The sequence below is a fragment of the Poromitra crassiceps genome (assembly GCF_964638095.1).
Source record: "Poromitra crassiceps genome assembly, chromosome: 2".
Taxonomy (NCBI): Eukaryota; Metazoa; Chordata; class Actinopteri; order Beryciformes; family Melamphaidae; genus Poromitra; species Poromitra crassiceps.
This window is the reverse complement of record NC_139624.1, coordinates 17,699,694-17,721,967: the sequence shown is the minus strand read 5'-3', so window position 1 is coordinate 17,721,967 and position 22,274 is coordinate 17,699,694. Positions and strand designations below refer to the sequence as shown.

Genomic DNA, 22,274 nt, shown 5'->3' with positions numbered 1-22,274 from the left:
ATTGGCTGTAGAGTTCACCAGAGAGGAGAAGAGCAGAAGAGGATCATTCCTCACGCATCATCATGTGAAGGCTTTTCAGAGGAGCGAGGCGAGCTGGGTCCCTCTGCAGCCTGGCTGCCTGCTCAGGAGGCGGACCTTCCTCCAGCAAGCCCACAAGGGGGCCGGACGGACGGACGGACGGAGGGGTGTGTGCATGTTTACCACCCCTCCCTCCCTCCAGTAGTGGTGGGTAGAGTACTGAAAATCTATAAATACAATTACTCCGATGAAAAGTTACTAGAGTCAAAGTGAAAATTACATTTGGGAAACCTAAAAAAAAGTATCCGGTTAATAATTAAAAGTACAAGTTACTTTCCATTTTAACATTTTTTTTAGGGTGCCAGTGCAAAATAATGTCCTCCTTTTAAAAAGCGGTCAATCCTGATGTTAGGTAACTTGCAGGTAGGCTGCATGTTTCCATCAGCAGGAACAGTTGAGCTGTTAGGATCCACTGAACTGGATCAAGTGTGCTGATCCAGCAGAGGATTTCCTCAAGGATTTTGATGCCTTCTGTTAGAGATGCCGCAGAGAAGCACATACAGAGAGAAGCACATACACTACACACATAGAGAAGCACATACTGTACACTACACACATAGAGAAGCACATACACTACACACATAGAGAAGCACATACTGTACACTACACACATAGAGAAGCACATACACTACACACTTAGAGAGAAGCACATACACTACTCACTTAGAGAGAAGCACATACACTACACACATAGAGAAGCACATACACTACACACTTAGAGAGAAGCACATACACTACTCACTTAGAGAGAAGCACATACACTACACACATAGAGAAGCACATACACTACACACATACAGAGAAGCACATACACTACATACATACAGAGAAGCACATACACTACACACATACAGAGAAGCACATACACTACACACATAGAGAAGCACATACACTACACACATACTGAGAAGCACATACACTACACACATATAGAAGCACATACACTACACACATACAGAGAAGCACATACACTACACACATACAGAGAAGCACATACACTACACACATACAGAGAAGCACATACACTACACACATAGAGAAGCACATACACTACACACTTAGAGAGAAGCACATACACTACTCACTTAGAGAGAAGCACATACACTACACACATAGAGAGAAGCACATACACTACACACTTACAGAGAAGCACATACACTACACACATACTGAGAAGCACATACACTACATACATACAGAGAAGCACATACACTACACACATACAGAGAAGCACATACACTACACACTTACAGAGAAGCACATACACTACACACATAGAGAAGCACATACACTACACACATACTGAGAAGCACATACACTACACACATAGAGAAGCACATACACTACACACATACTGAGAAGCACATACACTACACACATAGAGAAGCACATACACTACACACATACTGAGAAGCACATACACTACACACATAGAGAAGCACATACACTACACACATACTGAGAAGCACATACACTACACACATACAGAGAAGCACAAAGACTACACACATACAGAGAAGCACATACACTACACACATACAGAGAAGCACATACACTACACACATAGAGAAGCACATACACTACACACATACAGAGAAGCACATACACTACACACATAGAGAAGCACATACACTACACACATACTGAGAAGCACATACACTACACACATACTGAGAAGCACATACACTACACACATACAGAGAAGCACATACACTACATACATACAGAGAAGCACATACACTACACACATACAGAGAAGCACATACACTACACACATAGAGAAGCACATACACTACACACATACTGAGAAGCACATACACTACACACATAGAGAAGCACATACACTACACACATACTGAGAAGCACATACACTACACACATAGATAAGCACATACACTACACACATACAGAGAAGCACATACACTACACACATACAGAGAAGCACATACACTACACACATACAGAGAAGCACATACACTACACACATAGAGAGAAGCACATACACTACACACATAGAGAAGCACATACACTACACACATAGAGAAGCACTACTACACACATAGAGAAGCACATACACTACACACATAGAGAGAAGCACATACACTACACACATAGAGAAGCACATACACTACACACATAGAGAAGCACATACACTACACACATACTGAGAAGCACATACACTACACACATACAGAGAAGCACAAAGACTACACACATACAGAGAAGCACATACACTACACACATACAGAGAAGCACATACACTACACACATAGAGAAGCACATACACTACACACATACAGAGAAGCACATACACTACACACATAGAGAAGCACATACACTACACACATACTGAGAAGCACATACACTACACACATAGAGAAGCACATACACTACACACATACTGAGAAGCACATACACTACACACATATAGAAGCACATACACTACACACATACAGAGAAGCACATACACTACACACATACAGAGAAGCACATACACTACACACATACAGAGAAGCACATACACTACACACATAGAGAAGCACATACACTACACACTTAGAGAGAAGCACATACACTACTCACTTAGAGAGAAGCACATACACTACACACATAGAGAGAAGCACATACACTACACACTTACAGAGAAGCACATACACTACACACATACTGAGAAGCACATACACTACATACATACAGAGAAGCACATACACTACACACATACAGAGAAGCACATACACTACACACTTACAGAGAAGCACATACACTACACACATAGAGAAGCACATACACTACACACATACTGAGAAGCACATACACTACACACATAGAGAAGCACATACACTACACACATACTGAGAAGCACATACACTACACACATAGAGAAGCACATACACTACACACATACTGAGAAGCACATACACTACACACATAGAGAAGCACATACACTACACACATACTGAGAAGCACATACACTACACACATACAGAGAAGCACAAAGACTACACACATACAGAGAAGCACATACACTACACACATACAGAGAAGCACATACACTACACACATAGAGAAGCACATACACTACACACATACAGAGAAGCACATACACTACACACATAGAGAAGCACATACACTACACACATACTGAGAAGCACATACACTACACACATACTGAGAAGCACATACACTACACACATACAGAGAAGCACATACACTACATACATACAGAGAAGCACATACACTACACACATACAGAGAAGCACATACACTACACACATAGAGAAGCACATACACTACACACATACTGAGAAGCACATACACTACACACATAGAGAAGCACATACACTACACACATACTGAGAAGCACATACACTACACACATAGATAAGCACATACACTACACACATACAGAGAAGCACATACACTACACACATACAGAGAAGCATATACACTACACACATACAGAGAAGCACATACACTACACACATAGAGAGAAGCACATACACTACACACATAGAGAAGCACTACTACACACATAGAGAAGCACATACACTACACACATAGAGAGAAGCACATACACTACACACATAGAGAAGCACATACACTACACACATAGAGAAGCACATACACTACACACATACTGAGAAGCACATACACTACACACATACAGAGAAGCACAAAGACTACACACATACAGAGAAGCACATACACTACACACATACAGAGAAGCACATACACTACACACATAGAGAAGCACATACACTACACACATACAGAGAAGCACATACACTACACACATAGAGAAGCACATACACTACACACATACTGAGAAGCACATACACTACACACATAGAGAAGCACATACACTACACACATACAGAGAAGCACATACACTACATACATACAGAGAAGCACATACACTACACACATACAGAGAAGCACATACACTACACACATAGAGAAGCACATACACTGCACACATACTGAGAAGCACATACACTACACACATATAGAAGCACATACACTACACACATACAGAGAAGCACATACACTACACACATACAGAGAAGCACATACACTACACACATACAGAGAAGCACATACACTACACACATAGAGAAGCACATACACTACACACATAGAGAAGCACTACACTACACACTTAGAGAGAAGCACATACACTACACACATAGAGAGAAGCACATACACTACACACATAGAGAAGCACATACACTACACACATAGAGAAGCACTACACTACACACTTAGAGAGAAGCACATACACTACACACATACAGAGAAGCACATACACTACACACATAGAGATAAGCACATACACTACACACATAGAGAAGCACATACACTACACACATAGAGAAGCACATACACTACACACATAGAGAAGCACATACACTACACACATACAGAGAAGCACATACACTACACACATACAGAGAAGCACATACACTACACACATACAGAGAAGCACATACACTACACACATAGAGAAGCACATACACTACACACATAGCGAAGCACTACACTACACACTTAGAGAGAAGCACATACACTACACACATAGAGAGAAGCACATACACTACACACATAGAGAAGCACATACACTACACACATAGAGAAGCACTACACTACACACTTAGAGAGAAGCACATACACTACACACATACTGAGAAGCACATACACTACACACATAGAGATAAGCACATACACTACACACATAGAGAAGCACATACACTACACACATAGAGAAGCACTACACTACACACTTAGAGAGAAGCACATACACTACACACATAGAGAGAAGCACATACACTACACACATAGAGAAGCACATACACTACACACATACAGAGAAGCACATACACTACACACACACAGAGAAGCACATACACTACACACATAGAGAAGCACATACACTACACACATAGAGAAGCACATACACTACACACATAGAGAAGCACATACACTACACACATAGAGAAGCACATACACTACACACATAGAGAAGCACATACACTACACACATACAGAGAAGCACATACACTACATTAAAGTCTTTCTGCTTCTGATTCTGATTCTGACATACAGAGAAGCACATACACATACAGAGAAGCACATACACATACAGAGAAACACACATGAATGAACTTCATCTCATGATTGTCCATTTTGACAATCTCGCCCCCCTCCCATCACCCATATTCCCCCAGCCACTCCCCCTACCCACCCCTCGAATCCCAACTCTCTACAACCTTCCTATCCGTAGCTATGGTCCCTCTTCCCTAGCCCCTGCCCCTTCACTAAACTCACTAAAAGTCTATAAATGTCCTGACTTTGCCATCTTCTGACCCTGGCAGGGCCTGCTGGCCCAGCGCCGTGGGAAAAAGACACCACATGAAGTTCAACTGTGTTTACTAAAGGAGGTAAGATAGTGTAAAGGCTGCTTTATGCTCACCATGCCGTGAAGCGCGCGGGGGTGGAGCGAGGGCCGGGCGCGTCAAATGATGTAAATTTGTTGGCCGTGGTTATTCGCTACCTCCGTAGGGCGCCCACCATGTGCCTGATTTTTTTTCTCACAGCGCGACCTCCGCACGGCTTCTCTCCAAACATGGCCGCTTTCAAGCCACTGAGCCCTGAACACCGAGCTGTGTTTTCCCCACATTTCTTGACCCATGTGGTAGGCTATAAACTTTGATTTGCAACTGTTCATTTTTAGTCATTTCACCAAGTAAATGTGTTGTGTTGAGAGCATGATTGAGAGAGATTAAAAGCAGCACAGAGTAGGCTATCAGGGCTGAGAACTAAAACGGCTTTCAAACAAGTTTGGTGATTCATTCATGTGCTGATTTACGGTCGTTTGAGAGTGAAAGCGCACTCAGTACTGCACATAATAGCGTTTCATTGCGACTTTTCACGGGCTGTTCTCACTATTACCATTGTACAATACAGGCTGATCACTTGGCTGATCACTTCTGAGTATAATAGCATCTGCCCCAGCGCAAGGTCCGCACGGTGACAAGTATAATGAGCCCTTAACCCTGTTCTATATTGATCTAAAATGATCTCCAATTTTTTTTAATTCCACCTGTATAATTTCAGACAAATAAGGAGCTGTCTGTCCACAGACGCTGCGTTTTTATTTTTACACTCGATGATCCTTTCGCATCTGAATTATTGTATAACTAGCTGGTCGCTGACAGGAGTAACCACTCTCAAACCAGCCGAACTACTTTATAAAAAAGCCCTGAAAATACTAGATAAAAAACCCTTTTCTCATCACCACTGTCATGTCATACGTAAATATGACATGCTAAGTTTTGAGAACTTTAGAAATTTCACCTCTGCCTGTCTAATATACAAAGTTCTACATGGACTGGCGCCGCCTCCTCTTGCTGACTTCATCAAATATCGTTTGACTGCCAACTCGACCCGTGTCACTCGGGCCATCACGAACAAGGTCTGTGAGGTCCCCTTTAGAAAAACTTCCTTTAGCCAGAAGACCTTATCCTACATGGGAAGCACCCTCTGGAATAATCTACCTCCCTCTATTAGAGAATGCCCTAGTCTCGCCACCTTCAAAGGCCAGTTGAAACTATGGCTCAGATCAAACCAGCAATGTGATCACACTTAACATATCATCTGCCATGTTTCGCTGCATGCTCTATGTGTTTTATTCATTTTAGGTTTTACTAACCTTTTATACTATTAATTTTTTGGTACTATTAATTGTGTGTGTTTTAATCATTTTTGGTTTTACTAACCTTCTGTACTATTAATCTTTTTTTGTACTATTAATCTTTTTTCTCTTTCATGATTACATCAACCTGCCATGGGACTACAGGTGGAAACTAGCCCTTGGGCTATAACCTGGCATATTTACTGTACGGCTGTACTGTTCATTAATGTGTAAAGTCCCATTCTTTAAATAAATGAATCTGAATCTGAATGAATCTGAATCTAAGAGTGGACATGCAGTGTGAGCAAACCTGTCGTGTGGATTTAATTCACTTTAATACTTACCTTACTTAAATATGGCTAATTTATTACGTTTTTTCTCTAACTTTTTGAGACCTGCAGATGTCCTGTTGAGGTATTCCATCAGCCCATCAGGGTCAGGTTTTGGGACTCAGAGGTGAACCGTAGTTCATGTGGGTTGTATAACCAGCCTGGATTGCATTTTCTTTTGCCTTTTGGTTTTGGATAAAGGCCATTGTTTAGGCCTCAGGGTAGACCTAAGTGAGACACATATTCAACAGGTTACTCACACCGAGAACGAAACCAAGTTCAGTGTGGCCACAGCAAACACAATCACACTGTCTACTCTTCTGATTGCATAGGGCTGTGTAGGACAGCCATGTACAGTATCAGAACTAACCATAGACTTGGGTAAGGTTACTCAAGCAGAAAGAAGATCCAACATAGGAGAAGATCCAGAAACGTAGATGAAAATCTAAATTACGCTACGCTTTCATCTAATAATAAAATATATATATATCTTTTTTTTTAATACAATTCTATAAGCCTTGAGTTATTTTGGCTATATATTAGTAGGCATTACTATCAGTTTCTGATTAAATATTTTTCTACTTTTAATCTTTTCCATACTCAGTTACACATTTTCCTGCACCTTTATATTTGCTTTTCAAAATCATTCAAAGGAAAGCTTTGCTGATTTGAAAGCTGCTTTGTATCAATGTGCGTAATATTATGCAGATGGCTAGCCTTGTTTTCCTGCGCCGACAGCTCTGCACTTTATTCCAGGCACTTCCGTATCAGAATGACGCGTGACACGTCATGTCAAACATATCACATAGCACATGTTCTTGAGGAAAGCGTGCACTAAATTACTAAACTCCAAGTTCCTGTTTGAAGTCGTACATTGAATTACATAAAGGGCGGCGATGTCACTCTTGGCTGCATGGGGTTTTGCCCATAAATGGTATTACTGGTCCTCTAGGGGGCAGTGGTTTAGCCTCACAACCCACATTTCTCCTGAGTCATTTGGTCTACTCAAGGAGCAGAAGCACATCCACAACCCACTCAAAACAGGGTTGCGAGCCGAGGGCAAAAGCCCTCTCTCTCTCTTACATTAAACAGAACACATTACAGTACTTTGACTTTGAGGATAAGCCAGAAAAGTGCATTTCCTATCAGGGTTTAAAACCAGGCTTATTTATGGAGAAGTAGAATAGCAATGTTGTGGCTGTACATTCTATGATATGATATGACATATCATAATCTGTACATGGCAGTGATATTGTAAGCATTTGTCCTCCGCCAGCCCTGCTCAGAGTTACACTAAGAATAACAATTGCTTTTTTCAAGTTCAGTGGGTGCAGAAGAAGGAGTTTGACCTGGATTATTGTAAGGCTGTGTTTACATGCCTTGGCCAAAAAATGATGTCTTGGCTTCAGTGTGTCCAAAAGGCAGCTGCTGCTAGACTATATTAGTCAGTAGCATGATCATATCTCCTCTATTCTAGCTTCCCTTGACTGTCTTCTGTCTTCCCTTGATAGCTGCCTGTCCATTTTCTAAATGATGCTATGAGACATCAGGTATGACACGTGGGCGAGCCTATAATCGAGCGCGCGTAACTACAGTATAATCAAAAGAATAATATATTTTATATTATTAATAACAATAAAATTAAATAACATTAATAACAAATACAATTGAATCTTTTTCTTTCACCTAAAAATCAGCATGTGCTTTGCATAATAATAGTTGGACCTCTGGACGTATGGGTAGTGTAGAGGTAAAAGCACTCGCCTGCAACCGATGGGCCGAGACCAGGGTTCAATTCCTGGTAGCGGTACTTCCGGCTTCGTCAGACATTCCTACAGACACAATTGGCTGTGTCTGTGGGTGGGAAGCCGGTGGGTTACGAGTACATTTATATCAACTCACAAAAAGAAACTAAAATATGATTTGACCATTTTATTTCTGAGCTCGATCTTAAAGACATTTAAATGAAAAACAATAGATCTGTTGTTTAAGTGGCACGCGACATAGGAAAACGCCAGGATTGGACGGGAGTTTGTGTTTTCCCCCGTTTTGGGCGTGGTTTATGAATGATGACGCGCTCCGCAGTGTCTCTATGTCACGTGCATGGTTGCGTGTTGCACCAAAAGATCGTATATACGGAAGATGAACACTCCAACTTACTTCCTTGACAGCTAGATCCACATTTTTCTTCTTCAATTCTCAATGGCTTCCTTGTTTTGTTCGGGAGTACAAAAAAATGTTATTGGCGATTTTTTTGATTTGTTGTCTGCGCAGCCCACCACACCACAGCTTTTAGTTATGTTTAATTCAAGGAAAATGACACTGGTGTGTGGGAGTGAACAGAGCGATTTCCCCCGTGATGGGCGTGGCCTATTTCATGCAGTGTCACCAGCCTGGAGACTTGTAGACCCTTTTCACAGCAGCAATTTTGTGTTTCAAGGTAGGGTAAACACCAGTGTAACTAATGACATTAATGGGGGACTGGAACACCTAAATGGAATGGAAGCACCATTGATGTTACTGGTTACACCTGTGTTTACCCTGATTTGAGACACAAAATGGCTGCTGTGAAAAAGGATCTATTTTTAATCTTTGTCTCAGTACGTTCTACTATGGCTACCTTCTCATACTATCTTTTATTAATTTCTTGTGCTGAAAGTCTCAGTATTTTGGTAGAAATATATATCCTACATGTATTAATCTGATCTTAGACACTATTAATACAAAGCATTCATCTTCATTCCATCTTGCGTTTAGTGTTTCTACCCTCTGGATGGAGCGGGGCTCTGTCTGTGTTAGGTCACTCCACATTCAGCGTGTGCAGCAGTGAAGACGGATGGAGGCTGAGACCTGCAGATGGGTCACCTCTGATGGATGACATGCCCACTCCCCCGACTATTCATGGGAAAGGTTTGGAAGCCATGCAGCTGTTGTGAAAACAAAAAGTCACATATTTCAATAGTGGATGTGGTGAGCTCCTGTACAGACTACTTATGCAACAGGGCCCAGAATAGCTTCTATCAAACATCTGAATACACAGTGAAATCATCCGTGTTAGACAGGAACAAAGGGGCAGGCAGAGGGTAAAGCAGTCTGATCGAATGCTCTGAGAAAGAGACACCAAGGACCACCAGAAGTAACCAGTAACTAATTACTCATTTTCAGCACCAACACTGGTGCTGACAATCTTTTAAGACAGGTTTCATGTCAAAGGAATCGCAACTACCGGTATGTCATGAATCATTGCCTCTCACAGCATTTTCTGTTCTAGTGTAGCGTTCCAGCTTCAGCTCAAAGATAGATTTCAAAATGGCAGCAGACTCCTCCAGGCTCCTGCAGAAGCCTGTCTTGACTCATGGCTGTAATCCGCTTGGCTACAGACGCACAGCACTGAGACGCGCACAGCACTGAGACGCACAGCACTGAGACGCACAGCACTGAGGCCATTGATGTTGCAAACAGTCAGCTCAGTGAGGATCAAACGTTAACTATGTCCGTCTGCCAGATGAAACCTCCATGAAAAGACTAGACTGTACCTGCACTCTTTATTGGTGAGTTCTGCAGGAATGTGGAAATTGGATAATAAGGATGGGACGATATCACTCTGATTCCACTTGCAATACGGCGGTTCATGATTCAACACAAACACGATACAATGTTACATCATATGGTATATGTAATAATAAATAAAGTTCACAACAACAAAGTCTGACTGAGCAGAATTAGGCTTCTGAGACCAATCTTTCTAGTGATGCTATTGGCTGCTAGAATGTAAACAATTAAAAATGTCATTACAAAGTGCAACAAGCATCTGTTGAACATGGAAGTCACCAAGCTTAGTGCCTCAGACGACCACCATGACAGGGCTCAGACATGTCCTTTGACTCCTCTCTCTATGGAGGTTAGAGCTGGGATGTTCCTGTCGAGGAGTATAGGAAGTATAGCGCCAACAACGCTGTTAAATTGACTGTGCAGACTGACAAAGACATTCAGTTGGAGTAGCCCACATATCCAAGTGCTTTCTGCATTAAGAGGCAAAGGTCATGACCCAACATTGACCCATATGTGTTGGTGACACCTGACTCCGAAGAAAGAAAAGGAAACAGATCAGTTTCATGTTTCATGTAATTGTTCCTGCGTGCACAATAGACCCTTTTCATGCTAAAACTGTTTCTAGTTTTAGCCTACTTTAAGTTGTCCACTGGGTGGCAGTGTGGACAGGTGAGCTGGTGAAGTATATATTGCACAGGTGTCACAGGTTTGCAATCATGCGTGGGTGATGGAGGTTTTTACCGCTCATCAGGATCATTGCAATAGATTCAAGTTACTGTATTATTAGTAGTTACTGTAACAGAATAGTTTTGCTGCCTGTGTAAACATCATTAAATGGGAACCTCTCACCCAAACTGTAAACACCGCCTGGACATCAATGTTTTGAAGGGTGTCAAAAACACCTCTCCTACACCCAGCTGAGTGACTAAATGTTGGACCCAGGATAGTCACTACATAAATCACAAAGTCACGGACCGGTTGGGGAGTAAAATATGATGAACTACTCTATCTATCTATCTATCTATCTATCTATCTATCTATCTATCTATCTATCTATCTATCTATCTATCTATCTATCTATCTATAAATTTGGCAATGTGGGCTGTTTAAATTGTTGTGCCGGCCACAGCTATGCCGTTTTACATGCGATCGGGCTGAAACTTTCAGGGGGTGTAAAGAGCACCCGTGCAGGTGACCTGACGGAGCTGGATGTCATCAATGATGTCATACCATCACTGATGATGTCATCAGTGATGTCATACATAGGCATTGTGACATCATTGTGACATCACTGATGATGTCATCAGTGACACACACACACACACACACACACACACACACACACACACACACGAGAGAGAGACTGAGGGAGAGAGCGAGAGAGAGAGAGAGGGGGAGAGAGACTGAGGCAGAGGGAGAGAGAGGAGAGGGAGAGAGACTGAGGGAGAGAGAGAGAGGGGGAGAGAGACTGAGGGAGAGAGAGAGAGGGAGACATTGCGCACGCGCCAATAGACCAATTTCGAGTGGACGTCACGGGGTTACGTCAGTGGTTGCAAAAAACTTACATTGATAGGAACAGAAGTGAATAGGTTGTTCTATTGCAACATTGGCGCACAGCAAATCTGCCATTTTGGCCTGAAAGAGACACCTCTGATTGGCTGTCATGGCTCTATGCTGTTGTCCCATTGCCCATTGAGGCTTTTTTCAAGCCAAAATGGCAGCAGTGCTGTTGTCAAACACATATCAACTCTTGCCTTCAATACTCATAGACATACTGTATATGACGATGTCCAGCACTGCCTCTTTGGCCATTTATTTGGATCCTAGACCATCCCCACAGAGAGTACGGTTCACTTTCTGCAACCAGTTCGGCTCCGCCCACGAAAATACGTAATCGTTGTTTGCAAACAAAAAAATTGTCTATAGGGCAGGCGAGGCCACGCAGCAGCCGAGGGGTGGCGGGCGAGGCCGCGGAGCCAAGCTGCGTATGCGAGCTGCAGGGCCAGCTCGGCGAGCTGCAGGGCGGGTGAGGCCGCATAGCGGCCAAGCTAGCGATAGGAATGGAGCGCGTGTAGCGCAGGGCCGTTGGAAGTAACTTTAAGCAGGGGGTGCTGGGAGGAAGGGACTCTCGGCGGGGCCCGCAAGGGCCCCGCAGATTATTATTATTATTTTTTTTACTTTTTTAGCCATATTTAGAGGAATATCTCATTTTAAATTAACATTAGGATACTGTTGTGATGTAATTATTCAGTATTTTCTCCTTTTCTCATTCATTCAGAGCAAAGAGGGAGATATATAGCATGATGATAATGCTCTATATCTCCCTATTTGCTCTGAATACACCAGTTAACATGACACAGACTTAACATGATAGAAATATTATCAGCAAACTTAATGACTAGACTAATTATTCTGATCTGAATGGCATATATCAAGAAACATTGACTCCTCTCTTTGCTGTATAGTGGGAGGTGCATTTTTGAGTAGGCTATTAAAATAGCATGTCAAGTTTACATTTCTTTATTGCCAGATTAAACAATTCGTATTGGTTGTTGGTTGGTTCAACACAACATGTGTGTGCATGCGCGCTTTTTCTTCTTCTCTAGCCTACAAGCATGTAACTTCCTTGATTGTTATTGTTGATCATTCTATTTAAATAGGCTACATTTTCAGTATATCAATAATGCAATCATTTCCCGAAACATTCTTAAACAAGAAAGGAACATAGTGCACTGCAAAATATTTTTAATTACATTTGTAAAAAAAAAAAAAAAAAAATGTTTTTAAATCTAGGGGGTGATGCAGCACCTGCAGCACCCCTACTTCCCGTGGCCCTGGTGTAGCGTGCGAGATGCCTAGTTCCATTACGGTCACAGTTTAAATTGGTGGTATTCTTGGTGGTAAATTGGTATAATGTACATTATTGGTTTGTTTTGTTTGGCTCTAGAATTCATAAGAGGGACGTATTCCTCATTAACAAATGAGAAAAAAAAAGTGCAACAATTTGTGCACCTGCAACAAATGTGTTGGAGGAGACACTGCCAGGGCACTCGTTTTTGACATCTAAATATGAAGAACATATTGGCAGAATGTGGGGGAGGGGGAAACTATGGGGATGGAGGGAATGGGGTTGTGGACGGATCATGCAACAGGACAAACTATCGAAAACATCTGCTAAACAATAAGGGAGCAAGCCCAAATAAGCAAGTACACTTTAGAAACAAGCCCAAAAGAATGCAACACACGACTATAAGTGACTTTACAGAAAAACAAGCCCAAAGTTGCTTATAATAAGCAAACTTGGCAACTGTGGATACTGCTGCTGCTGCTAAGGCCACACCTCCCCACGAATTCCACCAATAGAAAAATGAACATTAATTGTTGCTAGGGAGGATTCACTCTGCCATGTTAGTCCTTGTTGTACGGTTTCATTACTAGAGATCTTCACCAGTTTATTCCTGCTCTTATTTCATCCAGTGTATCAGTTCTTACCATTATGATAAGTCAATATTGTATTTATATGTTGTAGTTGATTTGATAGGGAGTTAGGGACAGACACATTAAATAGGCTATAAAAGATGCATTTACAACCCTAGTCCTAGTTCGGCTTTTTAAAGAAGGCATATCAAAGGTCTTGTAGGCAAAGTACATAATTTGGTGCATACTTTTTGTTGTTGTTTACTGTAAAACATGGTCCGCAAGATGGTAACATGCTGTTATATGTAGGTCTATGAAAGTGAAACATAAAACATTTCAGCGCCATTTTAAATGTGTGCTTGCTTCCTCAGTGTCCCCTATAAACAAGGACAGTATTATATAACCTCCGCTATTGACTCCACCTTCACCATTATGGGCAGGCTGTACAGGTACAGGGATTCTTTCAAGGTGTTTCGAAGCGTCCAAGATGGCGTCAGGCAGCGATTGCCCCGCCTTATCTGACTGTTGGATCTTACCTGACTTGTGTGATCTGTCACCTTGCCCCTCCCCCTTCCCCCTCCCAGAGGACCACAATGGAAATAAGCGTCGTCTTTATTTGGTATTTTAATCTCGATATTTCCAAGTATCGAGCACTTTATAAAATGTAGTCTCACATGTATCTTTTTGATTATTTTCAAATAAATCTACCTTTTCTCGTATGAGCACAAACATTTCAGAGACTCTATTTCCAAATTGAACTGAGGATTCCCGCTCCCCAGGAGATTGTTGGCATGGAAATCTCCTAAAGCTCCTTCTGTCTCTGTGGATGTTTTTAAAATATGAACTTTTCTCTGACCTTCTGATAACTTGTTCCAAAGATGGCAACCTTTTCTTTCCTATTTAACACACTACAAACATTACCTGTATGTAGACACATTTTGATCTGTAATGGCCTTCTTTTGCTCTGACTTTGCCCAACAGTAGCCTACAGCAGCAACATGTACTGTAGCCTACAGCAACATGTAGCCTACACCGACATGTAGCCTACACTGACATGTAGCCTACAGCAACATGTAGCCTACACTGACATGTAGCCTACAGCAACATGTAGCCTACACTGACATGTAGCCTACAGCAACATGTAGCCTACAGCAACATGTAGCCTACACTGACATGTAGCCTACATTGACATGTAGCCTACAGCAACATGTAGCCTACACTGACATGTAGCCTACAGCAACATGTAGTCTACAGCAACATTTAGCCTACAGCAACATGTAGTCTACACTGACATGTAGCCTACAGCAACATGTAGTCTACAGCAACATTTAGCCTACAGCAACATGTAGCCTACACTGACATGTAGCCTACAGCAACATGTAGCCTACAGCGACATGTAGCCTACACTGACATGTAGGCCTAGCCTACACTGACATGTAGCCTACAGCAACATGTAGCCTACAGCAACATTTAGCCTACAGCAACATGTAGCCTACATTGACATGTAGCCTACAGCAACATGTAGTCTACAGCAACATTTAGCCTACAGCAACATGTAGCCTACAGCAACATGTAGCCTACACTGACATGTAGCCTACACTGACATGTAGCCTACAGCAACATGTAGCCTACAGCAACATGTAGCCTACACTGACATGTAGCCTACAGCAACATGTAGCCTACAGCAACATGTAGCCTACACTGACATGTAGCCTACAGCAACATGTAGCCTACAGCAACATGTAGCCTAACTGTAGCCTCCACATAGGCACATTCTGTGTCACCATTCATGTTAATTCATTGTGCATGCAGAATGTGAGGCGAGTCATTATTATAGGATGAACCAAAGATTTTTCACTCACTAATTGTATTTTATTGTTTATTTTTTACAGGGACAGCGCGTGATTAAAAGTAATTACACCAGAGTAAGATGACAGCTAATTTTCATAATAATAATTATATAATAGTAATATTCATCTCATGAAACTATGGATTGTAGTAGCCTAATTGTCAAAAGCAAAGCAAGACAATGTCTCTTGTAAAGCAAGAGACATTTTCCAGTAGAAAATATACCTTCAATCAGAGAAAAACACACTAAGAAAACAGAGTTCACACATTATGAAGAGTATTAAGCACTGGAGTGTCAAATGTGGCCAATTAAAATTTTATTTTTACTCCATCTTTTATTTAGCATACGTCATGCTTTAGGCAGAAAAGCAATTAATTTAGGCAATTAAAGGGGAAAAAATAACAATTTGCAAATGACACCGAAAGAAATCCCTATTTAACCTAAATAGACCTTTGCCCAAACAATGTTCTTCAATAAACAGCATCATTTGGTGAAGTGGGAAATCACATTGAGCAGGACAGTGTTAAGCGGCCAAACACACCATACGCCAAAGCCATGCAGAACTGAAGCTTGAAGCAGACCTATCTGATCTGACGCCAAAGCGTTCACACCAGAAGCAGCCCCTTATCCTCAGCGTTGCTGCTGCCCCCGGCCCCTCCCACCCCTCACAAATTGCATTGACTGCCTGCCTGGCAGCTCGGGATCAGCGCGCGGCACGCTTGGAAAATAGAACAGAAGCTGAAACTATCGGATCAGCGTGGCGTGGCGTCAGCGTGGCGTCACGTGCGGCCGGTGTGAACGGACTCGCCTGTTAACAAGGATGCTGAATTGATACTGCGTGGCTTTGGCGTTGCTTTGGCGTATGGTGTGAACGTGCACTTAATGAACAAACAAGAAAACTGGGTGTCTGGCATATACAGGTCAATGATGCGTGACATTAAGATGCTGTGAATCCATTGAAGATGTCTGTGGATTTGAACACCGTAGGAGCTGAGATCACAAGATGGTTATGGCACCCTGGAGAGAGAGAATGACATATTATCAGACCGCATTAGATCAACACTGACACACTGAGCTTTTTGGCTTGAATATCATCACTGAGAGCGATAAAGTGAATGTGTGGCCTCACCATGGAGGCTGTCCCTCTCCTCTCCTGACGGTCACATGTTTGGGTCTGTTAGACAAAGACAAAGCACACAGAGTTTTTGCTTTGTTTGTTGTAATGCTAGTCTAGACACATTCTGCACATATCTGGTCTGCTAGAGATGTGTTAATGTGAAGAATAGCATTGCAACAGCCAAATAGATATCGACGTCTGCTGCACAACTCTTGAAAAAGTGGTTAAGGACCGCCCCCTAAGACCAAAGCAAAATGTGTGACAGGCATATGAATTGACCAACTACGGACCTCCTTATTTGCGTGACGCAACTCGTGGGCGGTACATTTTGAATGATGCACCAATGCACACAGAGAGCCGGACTTCCGCCATGATACTATTGGTGCCAGGGGATTTCCTCTGGCAAAACCCGGAAATGCTGATACTTGTATTTTGTACATAATAATGACATTTTACTTTCATAAAGCTTACACTATTTCATATTGATTGATAATCACTTTTTTACACGATATATTTACTTATATTCAGTAATAGCCTACTGCACAAAGTTAAGATCATTGTTTTTCTTGAACATATTTCAACACATTCTCTACGTGTTGAAACGTGGCAGCATACACGATTTACATAACCCCTCCCATTCTATTATGTTTTTTTTTATTGTTGTATTATTTTTATTATCTTTATCGTTTCTACTTTCCCTACTTTATATTTTATCGTATACTTGTATCATTCCCCCCTGCTGAATTCTATTACTTGCTGCTGCAACAAATTTTAATTTCTAATTTCCCCACAGGGATCAATAAGGTTACAGCAATAGGTATTGACTGTATCCCCATGACCTCCAGAAGAGGAAACATACAGAGAGCCCTCAACCAGAAGGAAAGCCGCTGGATAGACTCCAGGCCACTGTTTTTCCTGGTTTGAATGATTCGCTAGATATGGCAGCATTTTTATAGTACTATTTGCTACCTATGACATTTTTTCTCTCTTGCTATTCTCATATGTATCATATGTATTTTGATATATCAATGATTTCATTTTTATTTTATCTACACTCGACTTTGGCCGGTCGCTGCCTGCTACTTGCCATCTGCTCCTCTATGTATTGTAACTATGATGTGATATTCTGTTTGCTAATATATTGATTTTATTTCAGTAAATGATTACTCTCACTGACCACTAGGGGGCCATGTGTAGGCCTGACAACCCTTGGAAGTATTGCTACACACCCTTGGGTGCCGTGCCACACCCTGAGTGCACCAGCTGATTATCATGACCCAATCACTGTATGACAAACAAAAGACCTAGCGCATTCATTGTTTCTGTAAATCACCTTGAGAAAGGCCAGTTTGGCCGAAACATGTATAATAAACATATAATAAACATGTATAATATGGAAGCCATATTTTATTAAAGGCTTTTTAAAAATATTCTTGAAGAGTTGCCTTGGACTTCCTTTGTTCTTTCTAAGGGATCAATAAGGTTTTAACTTCATATAGAGAGCCAAAGTAAAATAAATAAATACAATAATTCACTTTATTTCAAATTTTTGGTCCGGGTGAAATGTTCTATGGTCTCTCCTGATTCTGCGTATGAACTCCCTTGGTGCGTAGGCCTAACCCGGAAGAGGGCGTGACTTTGGCATTATCATAAACACGTGCAGTCATAACTCACCCCAAGCATAATCGTTGGCTCTGTCGCCGTGAGTGACCTTGCAGCTGTACTTGTCCCCGCTCTCGGGGGTGAAGGCAACATTCCTGGTCAGGTGGAAGTGCCAGTCCTGTTTGAAGGCCAGGTCAGTCTGCTCGGCTGTCAGCTCCTCTCCGTTCCTCATTAGGTTGATGGAGATGTCTGGAGGGTGGAAGTTGGTCACGTGACAGATCAGCATGTTCCCCTTCCCGAACTCTCCTGGGTCACGGCTGTACACCTGCACCTTGGGCGGCGCTGAGAGAAACGGGGGAGTTAAATCAAACCGAAAAGGAAACATATATTTTCATGGTGCATGCTCGGTACTGGTGTTGTGGATCGATACAGCATAGCATCACAATATTATATTGTATTGTGATATCTTATATAAATTGGAAGGTGCAGGCAACACTTATGTGTTGGTCAGTCTGTCGGCTTGACAATCCCATTTTGCTGCAATACAAATGATTGAAGCGAGATGAACAGACTGGAAACTTTATCCTATTAGATCAAAACAGACGTTGATAAAACAAAATCCTTTGGGGACATCAGTGTCTGTCTGTCTTGTATGAGGTGGCCAGTAGAGGGCACTGCCAGAGCAGAGCAGCTTTTACTAGAAACTGAAACTAGATTTTGGAGGGGAATTCCACCATATAAAAACAGAAAAGGACAAAAGATACGATATAGATCACATTCGAAGATAGGATCAGATAAGATTCAAAATCTAGAGATTCAAGATTCACTTTAATAGCCACAGTAAGCCACAGGTTTTTAAATATTCGACGGTTTTCTGATGCCTTCTTACCAGGTTAACAACCAGCCTATAACAGATTTATAACTCAAAAGTCCCTATGCATGCATTGAGGAAATGTAATTAATCTGTGGTAAAATGATACACCACACAAAGCCGTTATAGAATCTATGTATATTGTTTACCAGAGAGAAAGCTGCTTTCTTCAGAGAGAGAGAGAGAGAGAGAGAGAGAGAGAGAAACTCAGTTACAGCAGATGGAGATGAAACAAATATAATAATGGCTTTTTGATAATTACGTACATGTTTTGGATTCCACAGCACAGACGGCGGCTGCCAGGGCCACGAAACAAAAGACACAATTCATTTTGCTGCTATCCAAAAGGAGTCCAGCACCAAAGTGAAAGTACCTACTACAGTACAGCAACAATATACACAGCTGTAGGACCGCCCTACAGGAGGCGTGTCATCACAACAGCCAATCAGAAATCTCCAATATAGTTACCAGGTAAAATATGGCTGGACAGGTTTGGTTTGGAAAGATCAATGGGAAAGATGTACGGAAACTCTCTGAAAACCCACAGTCACCAGCTCCAGAAAACATCCAAACCACCTGAAAACCCACACAGTCACCAGCTCCAGAAAACATCCAAACCAACTGACAACCCCCACAGTCACCAGCTCCAGAAAACATCAAAACCAACTGAAAACCCACAGTCACCAGCTCCAGAAAACATCAAAACCAACTGAAAACCCACAGTCACCAGCTCCAGAAAACATCAAAACCAACTGAAAACCCACAGTCACCAGCTCCAGAAAACATCAAAACCAACTGAAAACCCACAGTCACCAGCTCCAGAAAACATCAAAACCAACTGAAAACCCACAGTCACCAGCTCCAGAAAACATCAAAACCAACTGAAAACCCACAGTCACCAGCTCCAGAAAACAACCAAACCAACAACATGGAGTAATACTGTCAGTAATAATGCTGACTGATATGAACTAACGTTACACACAAGTTACACACAAGTACACAAGATCAAATGTCCATCAGAATGTTGATGCTGTTAATATGACTTTCTTGTAGAGAGACAACATTAGTGGCTAGTCCTCCTCATCCATTTGGACATAGTGACAATTAGTTTATTACTACAATATATATACTGAACAAAAGTATAAACACAACAGTTTTGTTTTTGCTCCCATCTTTCACGAGTTGGGATACAGTTGGAAGACTCCTAAATAATAAATAAAACACACCCAGTAGCCTAATGACTAAAACCCCTGGGCAATGTGCAATATACTATATATGGGTAACAGCAATATGTACAGTAACAGATTGTAATATTGATGAGGATGTTCTGATGTTGATGTACCAATAAGACGCACAACAAGAATGACTGACGCTTACTGATGATAAGATAGATGATGACGACGACGACGACGACGACGACGACGACGATGATGATGATGGTAACGACGACGACGACGACGACGACGACGATGATGATGATGGTAACGATATGTAACGGAACACAACACAGCTCAAGAATTTCACATGTGTGTATTTGTACATCGAGTGACAATAAACATCTTGGATCTTGTAAAAGACAAGACTTGTTCTATGCACACAAAGGGCTTACTTCTCTCAAATGTTTGTTCACAGATTTGTGGAAATCCATGTTAGTAGTGAGCACTTCTCTTTAGCCATAATAAATAAAACCTCCTTCCTGACAGGTGTGTCACACAACACAATGACACAGATGTCACAAGTTGTGAGAGAGCGTGAGACTGGCAATGCTGACTGCAGGAATGTCCAGAGCTGCTGCCTGTTCATTGAACGTTCATGTCGCTACCATAAGCTTGTGAGCTTGTGGTTATTTGTTTTTTTTAATTGAAAAACATGAAATGCTCATGGGGGAGAAGCCAAATACGTGCACCTGTCTTCCACAAACCTATGCACTATGGCATTATTGTATGCAAATTAAGGCTGATGTTTGGCGGGGGGCAATAGTTGAGTGATAAGGGGGGCCTTTGAAAAAGTCGTAGCCCCGGGACCCATGGCTACTTGAATCCGGCCTTGATGGTTACATCATGCTTACAACATGAGAAGTTGTGTAGGCCTACACGATAACGTGAACTCGGAGCTTTCAGAAAATGTCCACTTCTCAAGTGGTGAAGACCACAGGAGGGTGGCGCGGGCGGCCACGTTCAAATGGACTCGTGAACACGGTAAACACCACGCCATTTGAAGGCAGCAGTAAGCAGCTCATTGCACACCTGTGCAGGAAGGAATCATGCTGTTAAATCAGCATCTGGATATGGCACACCTGTCAGCCGGATGGATTATTTAGGCTAAGGAGAAGTGCTCACTAACACACATTTCAACACATTTGTGAACACAATTTGAGAGAAGTTTGTGTGCAGAGAAAAAGTCATATATTTTATTACAACTCGTGAAAAATTGGGAGCAAAAACAAAAGTGTTGTGTTTGTATTTTTGTCATACACACACAGAGGGAACATAAGATAAGGGGAACACACAATATATCAAGATAAAGTATCTGATAGGACATCCTGTAAAAATGGATATCCCTTATTGTTGCGTGTCCATGCAGAACAATGCTACTGAAATTGCCATGCCGTTGACTGATCTTTGGTTCCAGGTGTTGTCATGATATCATATTACAACAGGTGGTTGGTGACCTGGCATCATCATCTGGCATCAAAGTTCAGCCAGGTCACACCATCAGCATTTGCATGCATGACGCAACTTATGGGGCGGTACATTTTGAACAATGCA

At 41.8% G+C, this 22,274-nt stretch overlaps 1 protein-coding gene across 1 annotated transcript; it reads right to left on the bottom strand.

Annotated features, from left to right (window-relative positions):
* Window positions 1-15,932: 15,932 nt before the first annotated feature.
* b2m (beta-2-microglobulin) lies at window positions 15,933-19,892 on the bottom strand. Its single transcript, XM_083653975.1, has 4 exons — window positions 19,773-19,892; window positions 18,708-18,977; window positions 17,046-17,090; window positions 15,933-16,933 (listed from the first exon to the last, which is right to left on the bottom strand). Exons 1-3 carry the CDS (start codon window positions 19,834-19,836, stop codon window positions 17,077-17,079), a joined length of 348 nt encoding a protein of 115 aa, XP_083510101.1. The 5' UTR covers window positions 19,837-19,892; the 3' UTR covers window positions 15,933-16,933; window positions 17,046-17,076.
* Window positions 19,893-22,274: the final 2,382 nt, after the last annotated feature.